At 59.0% G+C, this 22,866-nt stretch overlaps 6 protein-coding genes across 6 annotated transcripts; 4 read left to right on the top strand and 2 right to left on the bottom strand.

Annotated features, from left to right (window-relative positions):
* Positions 1 to 707: 707 nt before the first annotated feature.
* On the top strand, positions 708 to 8,264 carry BXZ73DRAFT_89784 (cell morphogenesis N-terminal-domain-containing protein; the record flags this gene model as incomplete). The annotated part of the gene is made up of 18 exons (XM_048025387.1): positions 708 to 823; positions 875 to 1,175; positions 1,208 to 1,474; positions 1,527 to 1,691; positions 1,757 to 1,989; positions 2,043 to 2,163; positions 2,214 to 2,351; positions 2,404 to 2,604; positions 2,653 to 3,621; positions 3,657 to 4,120; positions 4,195 to 5,047; positions 5,102 to 5,253; positions 5,305 to 6,019; positions 6,055 to 6,552; positions 6,597 to 6,704; positions 6,764 to 6,863; positions 6,890 to 6,930; positions 6,960 to 8,264. 18 exons carry the CDS (start codon positions 708 to 710, stop codon positions 8,262 to 8,264), a joined length of 6,747 nt encoding a protein of 2,248 aa, XP_047878129.1.
* Positions 8,265 to 9,786: 1,522 nt separating this feature from the next.
* BXZ73DRAFT_101087 (uncharacterized protein) lies at positions 9,787 to 12,394 on the top strand (the record flags this gene model as incomplete). Its single annotated transcript, XM_048014790.1, has 7 exons — positions 9,787 to 9,966; positions 10,051 to 10,253; positions 10,304 to 10,439; positions 10,491 to 10,562; positions 10,616 to 10,634; positions 11,088 to 12,193; positions 12,260 to 12,394. The coding sequence occupies 7 exons, from the start codon at positions 9,787 to 9,789 to the stop codon at positions 12,392 to 12,394; spliced, it is 1,851 nt and encodes a 616-aa protein (XP_047878128.1).
* A 1,027-nt stretch (positions 12,395 to 13,421) lies between these two features.
* BXZ73DRAFT_101086 (uncharacterized protein) lies at positions 13,422 to 14,600 on the top strand (the record flags this gene model as incomplete). Its single annotated transcript, XM_048014789.1, has 3 exons — positions 13,422 to 13,616; positions 13,669 to 14,315; positions 14,477 to 14,600. 3 exons carry the CDS (start codon positions 13,422 to 13,424, stop codon positions 14,598 to 14,600), a joined length of 966 nt encoding a protein of 321 aa, XP_047878127.1.
* Positions 14,601 to 15,493: 893 nt separating this feature from the next.
* BXZ73DRAFT_101085 (uncharacterized protein) lies at positions 15,494 to 17,143 on the top strand (the record flags this gene model as incomplete). The annotated part of the gene is made up of 6 exons (XM_048014788.1): positions 15,494 to 15,740; positions 15,796 to 15,830; positions 16,036 to 16,219; positions 16,406 to 16,503; positions 16,569 to 17,075; positions 17,111 to 17,143. 6 exons carry the CDS (start codon positions 15,494 to 15,496, stop codon positions 17,141 to 17,143), a joined length of 1,104 nt encoding a protein of 367 aa, XP_047878126.1.
* Positions 17,144 to 17,820: 677 nt separating this feature from the next.
* On the bottom strand, positions 17,821 to 18,242 carry BXZ73DRAFT_46564 (histone-fold-containing protein; the record flags this gene model as incomplete). Its single annotated transcript, XM_048019715.1, has 3 exons — positions 17,821 to 17,937; positions 17,990 to 18,157; positions 18,216 to 18,242. The coding sequence occupies 3 exons, from the start codon at positions 18,240 to 18,242 to the stop codon at positions 17,821 to 17,823; spliced, it is 312 nt and encodes a 103-aa protein (XP_047878125.1).
* Positions 18,243 to 20,146: 1,904 nt separating this feature from the next.
* On the bottom strand, positions 20,147 to 21,992 carry BXZ73DRAFT_89781 (kinase-like protein; the record flags this gene model as incomplete). The annotated part of the gene is made up of 6 exons (XM_048025386.1): positions 20,147 to 20,200; positions 20,250 to 20,434; positions 20,486 to 21,059; positions 21,114 to 21,467; positions 21,520 to 21,716; positions 21,764 to 21,992. The coding sequence occupies 6 exons, from the start codon at positions 21,990 to 21,992 to the stop codon at positions 20,147 to 20,149; spliced, it is 1,593 nt and encodes a 530-aa protein (XP_047878124.1).
* Positions 21,993 to 22,866: the final 874 nt, after the last annotated feature.

Genomic DNA, 22,866 nt, shown 5'->3' with positions numbered 1-22,866 from the left:
TGAATTAGAGTAATTTTGCATTTCCTTTTTGGAACCAACCTCATTGAAACGGAATCTCGAGGATAGACGTCGGTGGCACCCGGATAGACGCCCATTCACGGAACGGCTGAGAAACCGACGGTTGCATTAGCACAGGTCTCTCTCTCCGCTTACCCTTGTTCCGCTTGCTGGTCTGGCATCGCTCGCGGTTGGAGGCTCTTACGGCCAACCTGCACATCTCGGGGACGAAGGTTCGGACGACGCGACTGGAGAACGATCATGGGCTCGGAGGGAATGCAGATCACCATCCCAGGTGAGTTCGTACCTGCATTTCCCCTTCCCCTTCCCGCTCTTCTCCAGAGAGGGGCCATGCGTCGACTAGTGAGATCTTCCGCGTGGTCGCGCATATACACGAAAAGTTTTTAGTGCACAGCGTCTGTCAACGCTTCTACCTATGCACTATGAGATGGTTACCGGGTGCGAATGGCGAGTTATCCGCGGCCCTGGCTATGCATCATGAGCATATATACACTATGGATTTATCCGTCATGAGATTGGTGTCTGTAGCAGATCAGGAGAACTCGCCGTCCATTATCTGCCCGTTATGCAAGCCCTCTCGCTCATGCATGTTCTTACTTGCAGACTTCGACGACGATGACACGTTCAAATCCGCCCCCCTGTTTGGCCGCGCGCCCCAGACGAGCCTCTGGGGTAACTCTGGCTCAGGCATGGACTCACCGACCTTGTTGACTCCCCAGCCGATGGCGGAACGGTCAGGCGGGTCGTACTTCCACTCCCGCGGCGACTCGATTGCGTCCCAAGATTCTGCCCAGTCGGTTCAAATGTCAATGATGACCACCACGACAACCACAGCTGTGACGACCACATCCGCAAGGAGCAAGTCCTCGAAGCAGGGTACTCACACTCTACACATCGTCTGTGCGACAAATACTACCTCTCCGTTCACAAAGAAGTCGTCCTTTGCTTCCCTGCGCAACGCGTTCAAGAGCACCAAACATGTGGAAGCACCCCCTCCACTACCTGCGCTTGACTACCAGGCGTATCCTGCGCTGAAGAACCCGTTCAATCGGTCGACTTCATCGCTTGGACAGAACACCCCACCATCGCTTCCCGACAAGCCACAATGGGCGCAAGTCCTCCCCAGTTCAGAACTTCCGGAGATCGAGGAACGCGTAGTATGCGCTCGCGTGAGTATGGGAGATCACAGCATTCGCAGTCGGGCTCGATCTTTCACGCATCGGACAACGGGAGCGAGGGCGGTACCTTCTCGAACCCATTTTCTCCATCGCCACCCCCGGTTCCCCCCATCCCGAGCGGATTCAACGCATCGACGGACGATGTCTCTCTCTCAGAGCCGGAAGACAAGATTGTGCTCGACCCGCGAACGCCCTCGGACTACGCTCTCCACGCCGTATTCATCCGGTTCGCATCCACCGCGGAGACCCACATCGATGAGTTCCTACGCTTCCCATTGGTGAGTCTCCCATCCTTCCCCCCGCGTTTGCCTCGCCAAACTGGTATTCCAGGATCGGGACGTTCACCTCGAAGACTGCATGGGCCTCGGCGTGGACGAAAAGTTCGACGATATCCTCTCCTCGCTCGGCAAGATCGCGCAGCGGCACGCGAAGCCTGTCGTGGACTCGATCATGCGCTGGCGGAAGAGCCAGAACGACCCCGCGTCCTCTGAGCTCGTGCGCACCACCACGCGCACTCGCCCTCGGTGTCGCGCGCGGCGCGGCTGCCCGATGCGGCGCAGGCACTCAACGAGCGCAAGTGGCTTGCGTCGGTGTACATCATGTGCCGCGCGCTGATCGCGGTGACGCGTTCGGTGTCCAAGGACGGCCTGCCCGAGGCGGTGGGGAGGAATTTGGAGGAGCTGACGTTCGAGCAGTTCAAGCGGTACGACTTGAAGCTGTCGATGCAATCTGCGAACTTTAGGTGCATCGCGGAGGTGCATGCGTCGCTGTTGGGGCAGTTGTCGGACATCCGGTGGGTGTTTCCTGTGACATTGGTGCCTACACGCAGGATCTGACGGGAAGTAGATTCGAGACGGTGTCTGATAGGTTTTTGGTGGAGCTTGGGCCGGTTGCTGCTGGACAGGTCGGAAAGGACGACACGAAATTCGAAAACCTGGTGAAGGGTCTGAGGCATCTACGCATCAAGGTCAGTAAATGCGGAGGGGGCAAGAGTATGCACTCAATATGGCGGTTCAGGTCTGGCCTCCGGAGTCGTTCGAAGAAGGCGCAGAATTCCTGTCGTCCCTCTCCAAGTCGTTCGACAATGCTCATGGATACCGGTTCAAGACCATCTTTGCGGAGACATTGGTCCAGATCTTGCATCCCATTGCTAAGGTGTGCCAATTGGAAGTGTGGTTTTGCGAGGAGCATACTAACCTTGTTTCAGACCGCTCAAGCCGAAGTGAACCATCCCGACTGGGCGAAAGCGATTGAGATGATATATCCTAAGGCACGGGACATGATGGTCAAGCCTCGATACTGGCAGGTGGCCTACCCGCTAGCTGTGACCTCACTTTGTGTTGCTCCCACGGAGTTCTTTCAGAAGCACTGGCTTGCTTGTTTCGAAGCTGGTCAAAGCAAACTCAAGGTATATTTACAACTCGCCTTTATGTGCAATCACTGACACCTGATTCAGGAGAAACTGCATCGAATACCTGTGCTAAACGGCATGCTGCGGCTGCTGTGGACTTACCTTTATCGCTGTCATGAGTCTATGGCCACAGCATCCTCCAAGATCGACACGATCATGAAACAGTTGCTTTCTCCGAATCGTCTCGTGGCCACATCGCATGAGGACTATCTCCAGCCTTTCGTTTATGTCGTCCATTTTATCCTTTCCCGTCATTTCGACTCCGGCAGCGAGCTTTGCCTCGACCTTCTTCAGGAACGTTCGATAAACGGAGGCCAATTAAACGTGGCTCCGGAGAAGGTCACCATTGCAATCAACGCCATCCTCCTTTCCATCCACCTCATTGAGCGGGAAGAGCCAGTCCCTTCATGGCCCTCGAACTTCGACTTCGCCAGCATGCCGGTCAGGGCAGACTACCCAACATCATCCAATCCCCTTCCGGCCTCTGTTACAGCTAAGGCGTCCTGGAACGACTTTTTGGATCGCGCGACGGTCGCGCTGAGTGGCGTGGCGTTATCGTGCTTCCGTCTCGTCGGCAGCTGGTCAGTTCTTGATGACCAGTGGACCGCCTCCCGTCTAGGTCCGACCTATGAAGAGACGCATAACCACGTCATCCGTCATCATCCGGAAGGCTCTGTGGCGTACTCGGAACAATTTGCTGGACATATCACCACCCTGCAAGTCATCTACCAGTCGTGGCCACGCCTTCTCCACTCCTCTCTCGCCCTGGAGGATGCCATTGACATGCTGATCCGTGGCGTCATACACATCGAACCTTCGGTCGGCGAAGCATCCACCTTGGCCTTGCAAAGGATCATGGCCGACCCCGCTCAGTCGTCACTCGTCCTCAATCGCTTTTCCGCGTACCTCTTCGACCCCATCTACATCTCCCAAGAGACCGGCATACGGCTTCCGATCGAGTGTACACGCCTGCTCAACCTCTGGTATAGCTTCGTGGACCGCTGGGTGCAGGATGTCAAGCAGAAGGCGTGGACACATGGACGACCGAGGAGCACGACAGCGTCACGGCACATGTCGAGATGATACAAGCTGGCGCGCTCTTCCTACTGGGCCATCGCAAAGCTAACGCGTTTACAACTGGAGCGAAGGCCATGCGGCTGCTCAAGACCCTCATGGATCACATGCACCCCGAACCCTCCACGCCAACGTCGATCCCTCCGAACGAACGATTTGTTTTCGTCCACGACATCTTTGACGACTCTACACCTGAGACCGTCTTCCGTGGGCTCGACAACGTTCTTGAGACCAGCGAGGAAGTAGCTGGACTCACGAAATGGAGGCAAAGCACAACACCGGGTAAACTCGTCGCATTGGCTGAGAGTGATACACCGCAAGACAGGCGATTGTGGATTGAAGTGTACCCACTCTTCGTTCAAAGCTGCATGTACCTGTCGCCCACCATCACCGCCATCTTCCGAGAGAAGCTCGTCGCCGCTGCCATCCGTGGTAACCAGTTCATCATGCAACTCGCAGGCATTCCCTCTCGCTTCGCCCAAAATACTGCACGCGCCGGCCCCGCCGCGACAGGGATGGCACGCGAGCAATCACTGAGTACCGCGACTTCATCAACCAGTGGCACTTCTGGATCAAGCTCATCTGCGCGACGGCCCCTTCGACAACGGATTCGCGGCCCATGATGAACATGCGCGACCACTCGCGCGCCCGCTCGGACTCTGACCTCAGCGCCGAGCAGATGCAGAGTAGCCACGACCTTTTCTGGGCTCTCAGCAAGTTCCTCGACTCGGACTACGCCATCTTCCGAGACGGGGCCGTCTCGTGCATGAGCTCCTTCCCCGCCAGCAACTACTCCCAGCTTCTCGAGGACCTCAGCAAGCTCCAGGCTAGGCAACACTACGACGACCCTCGTTTGAAGAGCAACGGCATCACGCCTTCCGTCGGACGCGCCCGTCGACTAGAGCGCTTCTACACCGCGCTCGCTCGGATTTACTTCCTCACTGGGGACCTCCTGCAGGACCAGCGGTTTTCCGGGAAGCAGGCCGCGCTCACCTTCGTGCTCAAGTATATCCGGAATACGCAGACACTTCTTGTCTCCACAGAGAACAGGGACCGGTTCGACCTGCAGCGTCTACGACGCTACTTCTGTGGGACGATCGAGAGGCTGTTCTATGCGCTTGCAACCCTGAAGGACTCGGATCGGTTCATCCCGTCGAACCTCTACCTAACGCTGTATACCATGTGCGAAGAGTGGTGCCAGCTCGGCAAGCAGTCGGACGACGTGAAGAAGCGCCTTGTGTATATGCAGACCATGGCCGCGAAGTCGTTTACCGACGCGGGAGGCCAGGCGGAGGCGATTCAGATCTTCCAGACGGAAACAAGAGGACTGTCAAACGCGGCCATTGGTGCCATGGCGGCCGTCTGCGTAAGCAAGCTCCAGGAGAGACGTAGTCCATTGCTCATCCCCTCTGCTTCACAGCAAAAGGCGTTCTTCCCTCCGGACGTTGAGAATAATTCCCCGACAGATCGTCAGACGCTTGACTTCGCTCGACCACTTCAAGTAGGACCCACTCTTGACCGTCTGACTGCGATCTTGGCTTCCTTCCATGAGCCGAACCAAGAGGCCGGAAAGTAAGCAACTTTCGGCTCTCATTCATGGGACCTACTAATCAAGTTGTGTAGGAGGGCGCTGCGGTCGCTTCTGTGCCACCATCGCCCCACAGAGATGTTCCTCGAGGAGTGCGTCCGTCGAGCATTCGTAACCACTCGGGAATTGGACACCAGTAACGCTCGGTTCTTCGAGGTCGTGGCCGACGCCATTTACTCCGGTGCAGCCACCACGTTCAGCTTCGCTCAAACCGTGTGTCTTGGACTGTCGAACCTCTGTCACCCTCTCCTCCCCATCCGACGTCAGGCCTTTAACATCATGGAAACACTCCACGAGCAGTCTGCAGGCATCATTTCCCTCTGCCAATACGAAGCTGCCATCGGTAGTTCGGCGCCGAGCACATACATGCACGCACATCGCCTTATCTCAGACGTCCTTGCTGGAGAACATCCGGAGCAAGCGATCAAAGTCCTAGCACAGCTCGCCGACTGGATCCCAAGGGCGTTCGATGGTCGTTCGGAGCGAGGCCTAATCCTCCTCTTACAGACGCTGGAGTACTGGGTCCCCAACATCGACCTCATGTCAGAAGATAGGACGGAGCTCTCGCGAGAGGGTCGCCTCACGATGCACCACCTCATGGCGCTCACTTTGCGTTTCTCCGAGACCTACGCGGAACAGATCCTAGTCCTGTGGACGCGCCTAGTGGACCCTCCCAACCAAACCAATGGTCACGCCGTCATCCGGTTCCTCCTCGAGCAATCACATAAAGTCGGCAGCACGATTTTCATCGTTGTGCCGCCAAAATTGTGGCCTGCCTCTCGCAGAGTGCGATCGGACGACAGGTCGTGGAAGAGGTCTGCAGCGTCATCGAGCCCGCGCGGATGTTGCCTAGCATCGAGCACAAGCTTGCCCACCCGAACGACGAAGACCTCGAACTCTGGTCGGATCTCGACATTCTGTTCTCGGAGAAGCCGCGGCTATCCCTGGGCATCGCGCAGTTCGCCCTTCTCTTCCTCTCTGAGACCGCCCTGGAGCGGTATTGGGAGTTCCAAGACCAGCTTCCCGTCCTCTTCCACGCACTGTTCATGCACCTTGACCACCGACAGCCCTTCGTCGCACAACGATCTCGCCACATGCTGTTCCAGCTACTTCGCTCATGTCTCAGTGGATACGACGAGCTCCCCGGAAGCTCCGTTGTTCGTACCCGAGCCGAGTTGAAGACGGCAATACAGGAGTTGGAAAAGGAGGCTGAGGAGAAGTTGTGGAAGGAAGATGATGATGGGATCGCAGCGGAACCGAAGCTCAAGTGGTTTGGGACTGCTGTGCTCAACCTGATCGAGCCCTCCATCCATCCTTGTCAGTGCAGTGGGGAACCCTGGCGCTCAACTGGGGGACCGCTTGCTCCATCCGCCCCGTGGCTTTCCGCTCACTACAACTCTACCGCGCCCTGATGCCACGCATTGGCCCCTCACACGTCGGCATGCTTCTAGGACGCCTCACGAACACCATCTCGGATGAAGAGTTTCAATCCAGAAGTTCAATGTCGAGATCTTGTCAACTCTTACATCCATCGCGTCGACAGGAGAGATTGAAGGTCCACAGGTGGCACAGCTGTACTGGTCCGCGGTGGCGTGTCTTCCGACTACTGTCGAAGCCGAGTTCCTCCACACTATGCACTCCTCGAGGCGGTGGTGACGCGCGTCGATCTCAACGAACCGGCAACGGCGAGTTCCTGTTCGTCTATATGCCGCCCAACTGGACAGACTGGGGCACTCTACAGTCAAGTCTACTCATGGGACTTCGCTCGTCGGAAACCTCAACTTTGGCGTTCAAACTTCTTCAGCGGCTGACGAAGATCGAGGACTCAAGGTTGATCGACCCTTCCGAAGGCCGCGTCCGAGACTTATACACGCTCTGTCTGCCGTGGTGCTTGCACGCGATGGCCGAGGACATCAAGGACGAGTCGCTTCAGGAGTTCGCTTTGAATATCAGTCGCCTTGCAGAGGCCGAAGAACGTCCAAGTATCGAGCGGATCATGATTTCTTTTGCCAAGAGCCGCTTCCGTACGCGAGATGACTTCCTTCGCCAGTCTGTAGCGAGCCTCCGAGAGCACTACGGCGTCGATCACTGGACAGAAGTAATTACGCTCCTCATGGGCCTTGTCCTCAACCGCCAGCGGTGGCTTCGTGTCCAGACCATGCAACTCCTCAAGGTCCTCTTCCAGCAGCGCGAAACGAAGTCTCAGGTGGACAAGCTTGGGTCCGAGCTGCTCATGCCCCTCCTCCGCCTACTTGAGAGCGACCTGGCCGCACAGGCGCTCGACGTCCTCGACGAGCCGCTCATGCAAATTTCGGGCGGACCTGCCGCCAAACACGTTCTCCGCATGTCGCTACATCACCACCTCCGCACCTCCGCGCGTGAGGTGGAAGATGTCGCGGAAGTGTTCGGCCTGCCCCAGAGTTCCGGGTGGTGCGTACCACACGCACACGCTGCCCGCGAGGCCGCCCGTGCAAACGTCGCGGCGGTGTTCGGACAGGGGCTCGGCGCGGGTGCGGCACACCAGCGGCCCAGCCGCATCGACTTTGAGCCGGACGACGGGGCGCGGGGCGCGGCGGCGGAGGAAGACGACCTCGGGGACATGGTGCAGAACCTGCACGAACTCAGCTCATTCTTCCAGGAGGATGATGAGCGGACTCACCACCACCATGCCTCAAGGGGCCGGAACGGGACCACCAACGGGGTCGGTGGCGGGGTGCGGCAGCTCGAGGCTCGCGTTGCGGCTATCCTCGCCAAGTCATCGACGGACAGCGGCGCGGCGTCCGACGTGCCACCGACGCCGTTTGTAGACGTCTTCCATGTGGGCGGCGCGCCCGCAGGAGGTGGGGCGATGTTGCCAAGCGGGTTGCCGCCGACGTACGAGGACTCTGAAGACGACGGGTCGGACTCGGACTCGGATTCGGACCTGTTCGAGTACGACTCGCCGAGCTTTGCGAGGTTCATGAGCCCGAGCGCGGCTGTGCACGGTTCTCATTGAGTGTTGTGGGTGGTGTGGTTTGTCGTCTAACGTTATTCTCTGGATTCCTCGTCGACATGCTTTCGTATTCTTTCACTCGCTGTTTCACGTTTCTCCTCCGTCCTTGACGACTGCATATGCTACGCATCTCTCACATACTAGTGTCTTGGATCCAGCATCGACCATCGCATACATAGCATATACGTACCTTTTGTACTCCATAGTTTCGTTACATCTGACCAGCCTCGTTAGAATGCATGAGGCCCACTCTCGTTTACGATCTCCTAACCCCTGTCAAAGATGTACTATATCCGAAATCGCAAACCATACTGAATGCTGCGGTTGTTCGATGCAGTATGACATTTCACGGGACAGTAACGTTTCGAAGAATAGCAACATTCCAGCACGACGGAACTGAAATCCGGCGCTTGAGTAATGATCGTCGCCCGTTCTAGCGCCTATGGTGGGCAAGTACTCAGAGCTCTCTTTCAACCTCATCCACTACCATCCCAGTCAGTTTTTCCCGTTCACTACTCCAATTAACTCGCAGCTACTGGAGCCGCAGTCTTCCTCCTTGCAGTTTGTAATTAATACGCAGCTAGACTTAGGCAGCAGTCTACAACGGTCTACACGTACGACTTTCATCCCAAAACTTGATCCGACGATGGACTACACGTTGCATGCATGCGTTCTCTGCCGGCAAAGCGGGGGAGAAATTTGCGGAGCGCTTCAGCGGAACAAAGTACGAATGAGCGTTTCAGGTCCATGCACCGAGACCTTGAACAGGACTCCAAGTTCGAACAAGCAGATCTCCCTCCTCAGTCGTGATCACCCGGGTTGACATCTCGACGCATACACACCGTGAAGCGTTGCGTTGATATTCCCTTCCACGTGAGTGCTCTTTTACCTCGGGCTCAGACCTACCTACTCACACCCGTTCTCCCTCGGCACGTGCTGGGGTAATCGTGCATGCTGTCTCTTCTCATCCGCGTGCATTTCATACCGCCACGCTTCCATCAAGGTCCTTGTGAATGCACATTGTTTCACAACGACGCCTTATCGGGTCCGAGCTCATGCTCTGTTTTGTCGTCCTTGTTTAACGCGCTCGAGGGCATAGCCCTATGATAGGCGTAATTCACAGATAGTAGCACTCCGAAGTCGAGTCACAGAGCGGAAGAAAAGGGACGTCGTCGGAACAGATGCCCCGAAATACTACGGGGGCGGTACCCGTGGTAGCCTAGCCAGGGCCCCTTGCATGCGATACTCATCTCCGCTCCGAGCCGTCAGCGAGCGAACTTAGTATCCTCACAGCGTCGCTCTTCCTAGTACGGCATGGTCGCGCCTGGTAGCGCTTTTCGCCGTTCACTGTCAGCACCTGCTCAGTGCGGGAGATTACGTCCTCTCACATCCAGCCCCCATGCCGAGAGCTGTCCAGACGAAGCCGTCCATTACCGCGCAAGGCAGCGGCACAGCGTTTTCCTCGACTCTAAGAATCGGACCACGACAAGCCTTGAAGGTCCGCTCATCCTGTTCCCTCTCCTTCATGCTCCTCTCACCGCTCATGTTCTGTTGCGCTGCTCGGTCCCACAGCCAATATGTCGACGACGCCCTTGCCACTGCGAGAAATTCCCTGGAGAACGAGAAGCGAGGTCTCGACACCGTCCCTATCGTCAATTTACCAACGGCCGCAGAGTCACTCTTGAAGGTGGTCAGTTTGCTCGAGGTGCGTCGAGCATCCGTTTTATCAACCGACAGTCTCTTAGTTTCTTGACTTGCAGCATATTTATCCCGTACCATCTCTGTTCAGTCCCCCAAGGCCGCCTCCAAGGATCGGTGGCTCGACGATTTAGTGGGGGGCGTTGGTAGACTGGCCAATCTCTTTGTCGCCACATCGTCCAAGTTCAGGGCACGGCTTATGAAAGCGGTTTCTACGCCCGAGGATCGCAAGGAGATCCTCGATGCCTTAAGTCGATCTCCACTGGTCCGGAAAAGGACGACCGACCTTACAGCGTACGTCGATTTTACTGCAATACCCCTTCTCGTGTGACAGCGTCTCGCAGAAATCTGGAGGAGCTCCGGAAGCAAGCACACGCGTTCCAAGTGCATACTATTCTATTTCCTCCGTCCCTTCGTCAATCTACGGTCCCAGTGGATGACTTGATAGGCAAGGTTCAGAGCGTGCTCAAAGACTTCGACGTAAGTCTAGTCAATTCCGGTGCCGAAGTCTTGGGTGTTCATGCCATCTAGTGTCTGTGCGCGTCCCCCATTACTAGAGAACTAGAAAGCCTGATTGGGCATGGTAAACGCACAGTGGACAAGGTAAATATACTGCTCATGGACTTTACGAATTCTGTGCTCACCGCGTACACTAGACTAAAGGCACAGACACAAGTGAGTAGGAAAGTAATCTCCAAATTCATTGTACCCTCATCAGACAGCAGCGAGTTACGACAAACTAGAATGCCTTGCGCGAGCTGACGCCGGATATCGTACGGCATCAAACGGCACGAAGAGCAAGCACCTCCTCGGGACGCGACGCAACGTGTTCGAAGAGCTGACGACGTGGGCGAAAGGCGAAGACCAGAGGTGCTGTGCAACGGATTTGTTTCCTTACTGGCGGTGCAGGCACCGGCAAGTCCACTATCGCTTCTGAATTCTCGCGACGTCTCGACGGAGAAGGAAGGCTTGGAGCCTCTTTCTTCTTCGCTCGGGATGTCGTCGAAACTTCATCTTCCGGCTATTTTTTCCGTCAATCGCCTACCAGCTCGCTCACTCTCAGGAGGAACTCTGCAATGTGCTGGCCACTGCGGCAGAGGAATTCAACCCGATTGGAACCAACGCCAGGGTGGAGGATCAAGCACATAGACTTCTTCAAGAACCCCTGTCCTGTGCTGCTCGTCAGCGGAGTCCTGTGTGTGTCGTCGTCGACGCACTCAACGAGTGCGCCGACGACGACCCAACTCTCGGCCAAAGATGCTCCAGCCCCTTCTTTCTTGGGTCCTACACTCCCCCTTTCCCATAAAGTTCTCCTCACCTCGCGCCCCGAAGACCGCATAGAAGAAACCATCTCCACCTTCAGCAAAGAAGCAGTATTTTCAATCAACCTAAACTTGCAACCTCGGAAGTCTGTAGATGCCGACATCAAGCTGTTCTTCCACGACCGGCTGGCCCATATGGTGCCTGAGCAGGATCTCTCCAGCGGCCGCGCCGCGCTCATCGACCGCCTCACCGAACGCTCCGAAGGCTTCTTCACATACGCTGCTGCCGCCGCCGACTTCCTGGCGCAGTATCCCGAAGACCTCGACGAGCGCGCCGAGCTCCTCCTCTCCAACCCGCCGCGCAGCGCGCTCCTCCGCCCGCTCGCCGCGCTCGACCTCCCCTTCCTCTCGCGCGCGCTCCCCGCGGCCGAGCACGACCCCGCGCAGGCCGCGCTTGTGCACGCGCTCGTGCTGCTCCGCGCTCCGCTCTCCCCCCGCGCGCTGCACACGCTGGTCGGGGTACCGCTCCCCGAGGTCACGGCGGCGCTGGTGCCGCTCCGCGCCGCACTGCTTTCGGACCCGCGCGACGCCGACGCGCCGGTGCGCGCGCTGCACCCTTACTTCACGCGTCTCCTCGCCGAGCGCGTCCCCGCGCGTCTGTCGCGAGCACGCACGCACGGCTCGCGGCCGCGTGCCTTCGCGCACTCCTCCGCTCCGCCCCCTCTCTCCCCCCTCGCGTCCCGCGCTGGGCAGGCGGACAAAGCGGCGGCGGAGACGGAGGACGACGTGCGGTACGCGCGCCTCCACTGGGCCGCGCACGTTGCGCAGGCGGACCGGGCGGACCGGGGGGTGCTCGCACCCGTGGAGCGGTTCGCGCGCACGGCGGCGCTGCCGGGGTGGGTCGCCGCGCTGGGTGAGCTGGGCGCACTCGACGCGGTGGACGACGCGCTCGCGCGGGCGAGCGGGTGGCAGGTGAGTGCTGCGTGTCGTTTGGGATGGCGTGTGTTTGTGCTGATGACCGGTCTTTGGACGGAACAGGAGCTCGGGCCAACGTGCGCGCTGTTCGAGCACGCGAGGGCGTGGGTCGCGGAGCACCGGCGCGAGTTAGAGGAGTGCCCTGGCAAGATTTATGAAGCGGGGATCGAGCAGGCCGGCGCGAAGAGGGAGGGGTAATGAATGGTTGAGTCTCGTGCGTTCTACTAGAAGAGTCGATTGAACGCGTCGAACTATTTATTAGACAGGCTCCATAGAAACATAGATGGGCTCTTGGACGGTCAAGGAAACGGCGTTCAGCGTTCAACAGTGCTGCTTATCGTATGGTCTCATATGTGATAGTTTACATTATTGTTGTCTAGTATACTTGGTCGCCTAACTATACAGGTTCACTTTCTCACTGCATCTGAGGTGCCACCGAGCGTAGGTATCGAGTGCCAAGATTAGAATCTTTGCAAATGTCCAGCCCCGCCCCTTCCATCTGCACAGGTACTGGATTATATCAACCTTCTACGGAGTGCGAAGATTGGGGTAAGCACCGCAATGTTGTACTCAGCCTGTGCCGGCTGTTGAAACGTTGAAAGTGGCCCATCGCGTCAAATGGAACAACACGGCCGCATCATCCTTCAGATGCCGCGGTGTGCGTCCCTGTGGCATGTCCGGCGGAGGCATTGCATTGCTGGTTGTGTGCTGAGGGCTTTGAACGATATTGACACATGGTGATTAAGTACTGGCGGATCACCTCGGTGAAGGCAGATCGTGCGGCCAGGTTCGCTTAAATAAGTCGATCGCGCAAAGCAAACAAGGGGGCCGCGTCTAGGATGGGAATAACATGCAATTAACGTCCACGCTATGTTGTTTTCAAGGCTGCCGGTCTTGACTTGGGGACGTCAGCTATAATCCCGGTAGGGTTCAAGGACGGGCATCGATTCGACATGTGATCGCGCGGAGGAGCAGCCAAAGCAGCCAAGGGCGGATGATGGTTCGATGTGGCCTAGCCACGCATGTCCCTGTGAGGAGGATCGACTTCAGGAGACTTGCTCACGGGCCCCTCGCGCCGCCTCGGAATCGGTGCTCATGTGACTGGTGACGATGAAAGACCAGCAGCTGCCAGCGCTCGTTTTCGTCTCTCACCCTATGTTTCCCCCGGCTCCCGCCATGCCCTAGCTTGTCGCGCTCAAACGCGCATACACACAGTCCAACAGCTATGTCTGACCATCAGAACACTCTTCGGTCCTCGGAGCACTTGTCTCTCGGTCTCAGTCCCCCAATACGCTCTCAACGACAGCACAAGCACGTCAACATCCACAACCCTCATGCCTACTTCCCACCTCCCTTTGATCGGACAACCTCAGTATTGTACCCCGCTTGTAATCCTGGTTCTACGTCCTCATCGAGCACGGTACGTTTTCGGCCCGCTCCGACTCGTCTGCGCGTCCGACCTCTCTACCCAGCTTTCTTCGGGACGTGCCACCACGATCCCTTCCTTCCGATCGAAACCACAACATCCAGGATCCTCTCTCACCTCTGTTGACTGTCTGGGGCTCGAGATTGACCCGTCAGAGACGAAACACGACGTGCTCGCAGCCACCTTTCGAGATCGCCAACAATCGCCATCGATGATCCCTGCCCAACCTCGGTCTCTTGTCTCCGACCCGGGCAGCGCTGGTTCTACGTCGACCTCCTCGTCTGGCATCTCGGCGACGCTCTTTGCCCCCACTCGAGCAAGTATCCTCGCTTGGACGAAAGCCACGCCTTCGGGACCGCCCCAGACCACCCCTTCCTCCGAATCCCGCTCTGATCGCCATGGCCTGACGGGCTCTGCTGGTCATGCATCGACTTCTAGATCACGCTGCAGCACGAATGTACTGGCTCTGGAGGACATCGACCGTGACCCCCACGACGACCAGCCCTTCACCGTTCCCCTGGCTCTGCACCCCGACACATCGTCCGCTTCGTGCGCGCCCCAAGACCCATCATCTTCGCCCGCTCTCGTCGTCTCGCACGCGCCTCAGCAAGACCGCCAGGACCGCCTCGACCGGCGCGAGCAGCGGCACCACAACTCGCACCGTCGCCAGGAGCGGGAGCGCGACCGGGAGCGGTGCCCACGCACGTCCCCATCCGGACGGGGCGCGCGTCCGAGGCGACTGTCCACGCTGTCTCCACCTCGCACGTCCCTTGCCCTCTCTGGCCGGCGACGACCATCCCGGGCGGCGGGGACGTGCTTGAGGAGATTGGGGTGATGCTGAGGCGGACGCGTAGGCCGCCTTTCCGCATGCGTGACGGCTCTGACGGCTCGTCCCACGCGCGGGAGCACGGGGCCACAGACGACGTGCTCGACGAGATTCTGCGCATGGTCCAATCGGTGGATCTCGGTCGTGAGTAGCCACCCCCGCGCGGGTGGTAGGGTTGGAAGTTTAGCACGGCCGTGAGTTTCGTAACTACGTGTACCTTTCTCGTTTTAATCAGCTTTCGGCTCGCTTTCTGATTGTGTTTGAATATGGACGCTTTGCATGTTTTGGACAGTTTTTCGTTGCTCTCTGCACGGTCCACAGTACGTAGGTAGGGATGTCTTCATTGTAATTGAACACGATACATGCAATCCAGGTGTGGCTGCCAACGTGACGTCGCCACCATCCGGCGATGTCGGGGCCGGTGAGCGTCCGGCGTGGTGGTTGGCCGGCCGGCGCCGGAAAGGGATCTCAGGAGAAGATGGGCCGGGAAGTGAGCGCGGGGCTGATCAGAAAGTCGATGGACATGTCAGGGAACGAGGGGAATAGCCTGAACGGATGGCACGCGTGCCGACCCGGCGGAAGGGGTACGGGAGTCCTCGCGTGCAACTCGATCGAGGTGGCGTGATCAGTCTGTCAGGACGACGAGTGACGAGAGGCGACGGGAGTCCAAGGTTTGTTTGTAGGCGGTGCGGGCCAGGATGCGAGGATGGCGTGGGCTGTGAGGCGAGACGGAGGGTGGTCGGGACAGAGTTCGGTGCGGCTGGAGACCGTTCTGGCCTGACAAGCTCACGTCCGCCGTGGCCGCCGCGGAGGCGTTGACGGGAGAGGCGAACGCCGCGAACTCCGAGAACGGCGGGCTTGGAAGCGCACGGCTGCTCGCGCTGATTGGAGGGCGACGGGCGCCAGCGGGGCGTGGGCGGTTGCGTTTGCTGGTGCGAATACTTATCTCCGGCTGGCCTCCCTCCCCTCCTTCGCCCCCGCCCTCGCCCGGACTTTCCTCCCGTCCGTCTTTCCCCTCGGCTCTCAGGCAGACCCGCCGCGCGCCATGTCTGACAACTCGACCAACTCGACAGACCCCAGCCTCGCCGACATCCTCCCCCCCTACCTCAACCTCCCTCCCCACCTCTCCGCCCACAAGTACTTCTTCGTCTGCACCCTCACCGTCGCCGCATGGGACACCCTCGTCCTCTCCCCGCGCACATGGCGTCTGCTCCGCACCAAGGAGTGGCCACCACTCAAGATCCTCTTCCACTTCCTCCGCGTCTTCATGCCCCTTGAGTTCATCATCGTCGGTCCGTCTATCGCTCCCTCCGTGGTTACTGTATTGTCTCACTCTTCTCTCTCCAGGCGTCGCCTTCTTCGACATCAACTGGACGCAAGTCGTGAGTTCCTTTCTCTCTCGCGCGCGCTCTATTGTCTCCGCCGTGCTGCGGTCCCAAGCGCGGTCCCAAGCGACGGCGCGCTAAGCCGGCCGGGCGTATCCGCCAGCGATACCACCGCTCCACGGCCCCCGCTCGCCCCCGGAGCGCACGCTGAGCACACGGCAGAACTCAGAGCTTGAGCTAATCTCCTTCCCTCCGTCGGCAGCAATGCTCCCACTTCTTCCTCTTCGAGCCCATCTGTACCGCCATCCTCCTCGCCGCCTGCTCCATCGTCCATGTCATCCGCATCCACGCCATCTACGAGAAGAGCCGGACCGTTCTCTATGGCATGGGCGCCCTCTTCGCCCTCCAGGTCGTCATCACCGCCATCTGCTGTGGCTTCTATCGCTGTGAGTACCGTCGCAACCCATCATCGAACCTTCCGCGCCTTCGTCCGCTTCTTCCCCGCCTTTCCCATGTCCGCCGTCGGCCGACCCTGCTGCTCCCTTTGGGCGCGGCGATCCATCCCGGCGTCCCCCCGTTCATGAGACCAAGACCGTGCGGTTTCCAAACCTTTACTGACTCTGCGCTTCCAGCAACGCCTCTCCTCGAAGGTCAGGGATGCATCGCCGAGCCCAAGGAGGGCTGGGTGGGCATCTACTGGGTGTCCGCGACGCTGCTCTACACCGCTTCCGTATGTCATATCTGCACCGCTTGCGTCTTTGACTTCGCTGATCGCACCGCTTTGTGCCCGCACAGCTCGCGCTCGCGCTCAACCGATCGCTCCAGTCGCTCCAGATCAAGCAGCTCTCCTACTGGAAGCTCATGCTCCGTGACGGCCTCAACCTCTACGGCGCCGTCTGGGTCGTCAACATGGTCAACATGCTCTTCTGGTTCATCATCAAGCCCACCGGCACCGACGACCCCGTGCGCACGATCGTGACCTCGATGACCGCCGTCCTGACCGCGTCCATGTCGATGCGCATCATCCTCGCCGTCCGCGGCTCGCTCGTCTCGGGCGGCTCCTTCGCCGTCTCCTCGCACTCGCACCCCTCGCGCTCGGGCAACACCACCCACGTCCTCTCGGGCAACCGCCCGGCGGTGAACCCGGTGCTCTCCGTCGGCGGCGGGCGCGGGAACGAGGGCACGTTCTCCGTCCCGCTCGGCGACCCCACCGCGGGCGACAAGGGCGCGGAGTGGAACGACGGCAAGAGCTCCGTCGGCGGCCGCGACCACAAGGCGGAGATCTTCCCGATCGACACCAACGTCCCAGCGGGAACGGCGTCCACATCACTGTCGAGACCCAGAACGACTTCCCCGCGGAGAAGCGGTGAGCGGTGCGCCCTCCGCGGCGGTGCTGCTTGCATGTATTTATGCACACGGCACGTTCGTACCTCCCCGCGCGCCCCTCCCTTCCTCTTCCCGCCCTTCCTCTCCTCCCGCCCTCGCTCCCTTCTTGGCGTTCGTCGGATCGTACTGCGTGCTGTGCCCCCCAAAGTTTGCAGGCTGGGTGATACGTTATTGCTGATATTGCGTGCCACGAGTACCTCCTTACCCACCCGTCCCCCCTCCACCGCCCGAAGGTCAGGCCAGGTCGTTTGTGAATACCCCGAGGCTTCTCTCTTGTTCCCCGTTACCCTTTATATGTTCGCGCCTTGCCCCCTAGTACCGCCTGCGAGTGTCCGTAGCGTCTGTAATATTATGAGTTCGGGCGTCGGAGGACATGCGCTGGGGGTCGGTCGCGAGTCTTTTTCTCCGGCTGATATATGAAGTGCCAAACTGTCTCAACGTGTAGGCTCTTCGGGACTCATTGACCGCATATACTTCATATTCTCAGCGGAGCCGATCCACAGCAACACGGAAGAGTTCAACTTCGCGACACACTCTAAGCAGCCAGTGCGTGGTGACAATTCAGTCCAGGCGTCCACACAGCGGTTCAGAGGAAGGAAGGAAGAATAGATTACACTATACAGTACACAGTATACCAATAAAGAACCAGAGCGAAAACAGTCTAAGCACCGAAACCGTAGAGCGTGCGCCCTGACCGCTTGAGCGCGTACACGACGTCGAGCGCCGTGACGGTCTTGCGCTTCGCGTGCTCGGTGTAGGTCACGGAGTCGCGGATGACCTGCGGCGAACGGTTGAGAACGCGACGACGCGGAAGCCTCGAGGGCACTCACGTTCTCGAGGAAGATCTTGAGCACGCCGCGGGTCTCCTCGTAGATAAGGCCCGAGATACGCTTCACGCCGCCGCGGCGGGCGAGGCGGCGGATGGCGGGCTTGGTGATGCCCTGGATGTTGTCGCGGAGGATCTTGCGGTGGCGCTTGGCACCGCCCTTTCCGAGACCCTGCGCGAGTCGAAGGTGGTCAGCGTCGGAAGAGACAAGTGTTCAGAGCTGAGCTAACCTTGCCACCCTTTCCACGGCCAGACATTGTGATTTGAGAGAGTTGATGGGGAGTGCGAAAGACGCGAGAGTTGTTTGTGGCGCAACGACGGAGGCGGCGGAGACAGAGGGCGAGCGGGTGAGTGGGGCAAAGGAGTCCGTGGAGGCCGGGTATATATGGGGCGCTGGGCGCGGACGCGTCGCATCACGTGTGCGTGATGTCAAACCTTATTTTGTTGACGGCCTCTCAACGCGTCGTCACGTGCGCCTCGGACGCGTCGCGCGCGTTGGCTGGGGCGCGCTTGTATAAGTAGCCCCTGCCCTCCTCCCGTCATGTCCCTACCCCGCTTAGTGCCCTCGCCCTCCCGCGCGTACAACCACCTCACCCCCTCACACACATCCCATCATCAGCAATGGCCCGCACTAAGCAGACCGCTCGCAAGTCCACCGGTGGCAAGGCGCCCCGCAAGCAGCTCGCTGCCAAGTCCCAGGCGCGGAAAACCGCCGCCGTAAGTCGCCCTCCTCGCCGCTCATGCGGACTCCCATCTCACCCGCCTCTCCGCCGCAGGCTGCGACCGGCGGCGTGAAGAAGCCCCATCGCTTCCGGCCTGGCACCGTCGCCCTGCGCGAGATCCGGCGGTACCAGAAGTCGACGGAGCTGCTCATCCGCAAGCTCCCCTTCCAGCGGCTCGTGCGCGAGATCGCGCAGGACTTCAAGGTGCGACTCGCTTCTCTTCGTCTGTCCCTCTGCGTCCGGGTCGCTGACTCGCCATCTCGGCGCAGACGGACCTCCGCTTCCAGTCGTCCGCGGTCATGGCGCTCCAGGAGGCGTCCGAGGCGTACCTCGTCTCGCTCTTCGAGGACACGAACCTCGCCGCGATCCACGCCAAGCGCGTCACCATCCAGCCGAAAGACCTCCAGCTCGCGCGCCGCCTCCGGGGCGAGAGGACGTGATTTATCTTATTGTTTATCGTTAGACCCGTGGCTTGGCTCTTGTATGATTATTGTAGTTCTATTTCATTTTTCTCGTCTTGATTTATACGGTGGGCTGTCTTGTGCGAGGTTGTGTTCCGGCTCTGAAGCTCTCGTTTGCCCGATGTTTACCTCCGAACACATAAGCGAAGGATTTGTTCAAACCAGTGCGCCGCTCGTATCCGACCGTGTGCACCAGTTCAGATGTGGGTCCGCGGTCGTCGGCAGAAGACGCAGCTGGCATGCGCGTTCGAGAGGTCTCGCTGGTCCAGTGTCTGAGAAGGCACGTCTCGAAGCTTGGTGATCGCCGAACGGACGGACGGGATAGCATTGCAAGGTGCAAATGACAACATCGAACGGGGCGCGCACGCGCGAGCACGGCTCGGCGGGGGCTCCACACAGCGAGCACAGAGCGAAGGGGGCGGAGAGACCGATTCGATTCCGGGTGGGGGAACGGACGGCAGACTATGTGCGGGGTGTGGACGTATGGGGGAGGGGGAAGATGCGGTAAAATGGGGGTGATGTGTGTGACTATGGAGGAGACTAATGCTGTACAATACGCAGAGGGGAGAAGGTCGAAGGGGCATGCTTCCACGTGGATGGAGACAATAAACGACACAAGTAGATCGCAAGGCCGGTCCGGGTGGCGACGAGCACGTCGAGGTGAGGGCATAGGAGAGCGGGCCGGAGGCATCGGGACTACGTGCGGTGTACAAAGAACTTTTGAGAGCGACGGGAACACGGGACATGCGGGGGGTTGGTGTACAGTGCAGTGGGGCAGGGGTAGCGTGGTGGTGCGACAGCAACGGCGAAGCGACGACATAGCATAGCGAAAGATAATCAGACACACCCAACATGGATAAACATATACACTTCGGCATGCGGCACGGCGCAGACACAGTCTAGGGTTCCGGGGGTGGCAGGTTGCTATTAGGCGGAGCGAGGGTGGTGACGCGGATGCGGAGATCGTCGGGACGCGACCTAGCGCATCCGTCCAGCGTTGCGGTTCATATTCTGCAGTTCGTGTACGAGGCGCTACAACCGAAGTTCAGCAAGAGGATGGGCGGGAAATTGGAGGACATACTTCGCCCTCCTGCATCAATCGCGCCTCGTCCCAATCCAAAGCACCTTCTGATCCCATGCGGATACCATAAATGAGGAGCTGCATCATGTAATGAGGGTTGATGATGGTCTCGTCGGGAGCGAGCTCGGGCAACGGTGGGGTCGCTGGCGCAGACGGAGGAGTGATGGTTTCTGAGGGCACCTCCGCTGCAAAGATAGTTGAGCACGGGTCTCGGCGGACAACGTGTAACAATATACCTTCTAGCCAGTTCTGCTTCAGCAGTTGCGGAATCGTCGCCCGATCCCTCGGACTGCGGATCAGGCAGCTCTTCATGGTGTTGATGATTGCCTGCGGCACGCGAACTTTGAGATGCTCCATCGCCTGTTCTGCCTGTGGCTGAGGCGAACCCCCGCGTATGCCAGGAGAAGGATCCCTTGCCGTCTTCCGCGCAACTGGAATAGCGTATTCCGGGAACTCGATCACGTGCGACTCGTCAGGGATGAGCTTCATCTTCTGGTAGACGCTGTATAGGTGGAAAGGGGGCTGGCCGTATACCATCTGATAAAGAATACATCCCAGCGACCATACGTCGGATGGACGACCGACTTTAAGCCGGCGCGTACCCTCGGGAAGTTCGATGGCTTCCGGAGACATGAAGTTGACGGTACCGATCTGGTGATCGCGCTGAATATTCGTCGTATCATTGGCGATGGCGTTCGCAATACCGAAGTCGATGAGCTTCAGTTGCCCCTTGACCAAGACGAAATTCGCAGGTTTCAGGTCGGAGTGAACAATCTTCTCGTCGTGGATCACCTGGACAGCTTGCAGCATCTGCGTATATATGGTTCAGTACGTCTTGCATGCCGACTTCGGACTAACGACCACCTGCTTCCAATAGTATGCAACCCAGACGGGATCCATCGGTCCTTTCTGCTGCTCTTGAACCAGCTTCGCGAGATCGATCTCTCCATACTCCATCACGAGCATCAGGCTGCCTTTGCCCGTGCTGCCTCCTTGCTTGAGCTCACTGTCATATAAGCGGATGATACGAGGGTTGCCTTCAAGACGCTTGAGCAAGGAAATCTCGTTAAGGTAACCTTGCATCGTGTCTTGGTCGACTTTATCGAGTGTGACACGCTTAAGCGCAAACATCTCATGGCTACTGTTGGTGACCCGGTAAACGCGCGAGGAGCCGCCCTTGCCAATCATGTCCATGCGGTTGTAATGCTTCTTGTTCACCTAGAAGCCGTCCTCAGCCTCCCGAAGTAGAATGAAAACGGTGGGGACATACTGTCAGCATGCGCGAGCTGCTGGCCAGTACGGGGGCCACTGCGGGCATCTTGCTGCTCGGTGTGGGCCCCTGCTGTAGCTCATCATCCCACTGCGTTTGCTGTTGCTTGTGCGCCTCGATCGTGGTCGGACTACGTCTCAGCCTCCCAACTTCGACCGCCGTCGGCGACCCGGAGCCGCCGCGCATCGTGTCCGAGTCTTTTCGAGAATGGCGCAGATGGTCGCGGGGGGAAGGGAAATGGGACATTTGAGCGCGGGCTGTGTGGCCAGCGCCGAGGAACATGAGGGACAGTGCAGGCTGTCTCGATGCGCCGGCGACGTACCTGCTGCTTCTTCCGCTTCCCGGCGCGCGTCCATATAAGCCTCCTCTCGCGCGATCGTCCGCTCCTGCTGCAGCTTCTCTTGCACGGTCACTCGTCGGGCGCCGAGACTCGTCATTGGCCGTGCGTGTGCGAGAGGGCGTTCCGGGAGCATGTCGATTGGAGGGGGGGCGTCGCTTAAGCTCGCCGAACGCCGTGGCCGGGGTGGAAGTGTACAGCTGGACCGGGGGTGGTGGGGGCTCGACGTCTTCATGCGTTTCCGCGATTTTGTCATAACCAAGATGTTTCCCGATGGACCTCGCGGGACGCAGGGAACGTCCTGTCCGCTGGTTCTCTTTCTCATCCAGCGACACTCCAGACATGGACGGGACGGGTATCCGTGGCTGCGCCTCGCTTTCGGAAACATCCTCAAGCTTGACGCGTCGCGGTCCACCAATCTTGCGTCCGCTCGCGACGCTGCTCGTCCCGAGTCCGGTGATGCCGCGTGTCGTGCTCGGTGTAATTGCAAGAGGTCCTGATGCCGCGCGCGAGAATTGTCGTGGGTTGTAGATAGATTCCTGAGGCATCGATTCCGAGCGCGTCAATGGGACGGGTCGGGAATGGACGGAAGGCACGAGGACTGGGGAGGTGGACTTCAAAGGCGGGGAGTCGGCAGGTGTAGGAGGAGATGAGGGTTTCGAAGAGCCCTTGGAGGCGCGAGCGATCTCGCCGCGCGAGTTGCGCTCATAGTCGAATGAGAGGTCGGAAAGGTCGCAGGCGAGTGAGGAGTCGTCAGAGTTGGCCGGGGAAACTTGCGCCTTGTCGCGGGAGGGTGGTGATGATTGACCGGGCGTAAGAGGGAGTAATGGTGCCTCGTCGACAAGCGTATAAGAACTTGAAGACATCGTGGTTGGGAAGTCGAAGGTTGCCAGTGTCTTGATGTCGCTGTGTGAGCGTGAGTTCAATGTCACAAGACAAAGACGAGCATGAGCCGAAGAGACCGGGGATAGTCCACCACAAGCAGCCACGCGCGTAACCCAGACCAATAA

The sequence above is a fragment of the Epithele typhae genome (genome assembly GCF_022376455.1).
Source record: "Epithele typhae strain CBS 203.58 chromosome Unknown BXZ73scaffold_22, whole genome shotgun sequence".
Classification (NCBI taxonomy): Eukaryota; Fungi; Basidiomycota; class Agaricomycetes; order Polyporales; family Epitheliaceae; genus Epithele; species Epithele typhae.
This window is presented reverse-complemented; position numbering and strand designations above follow the sequence as displayed.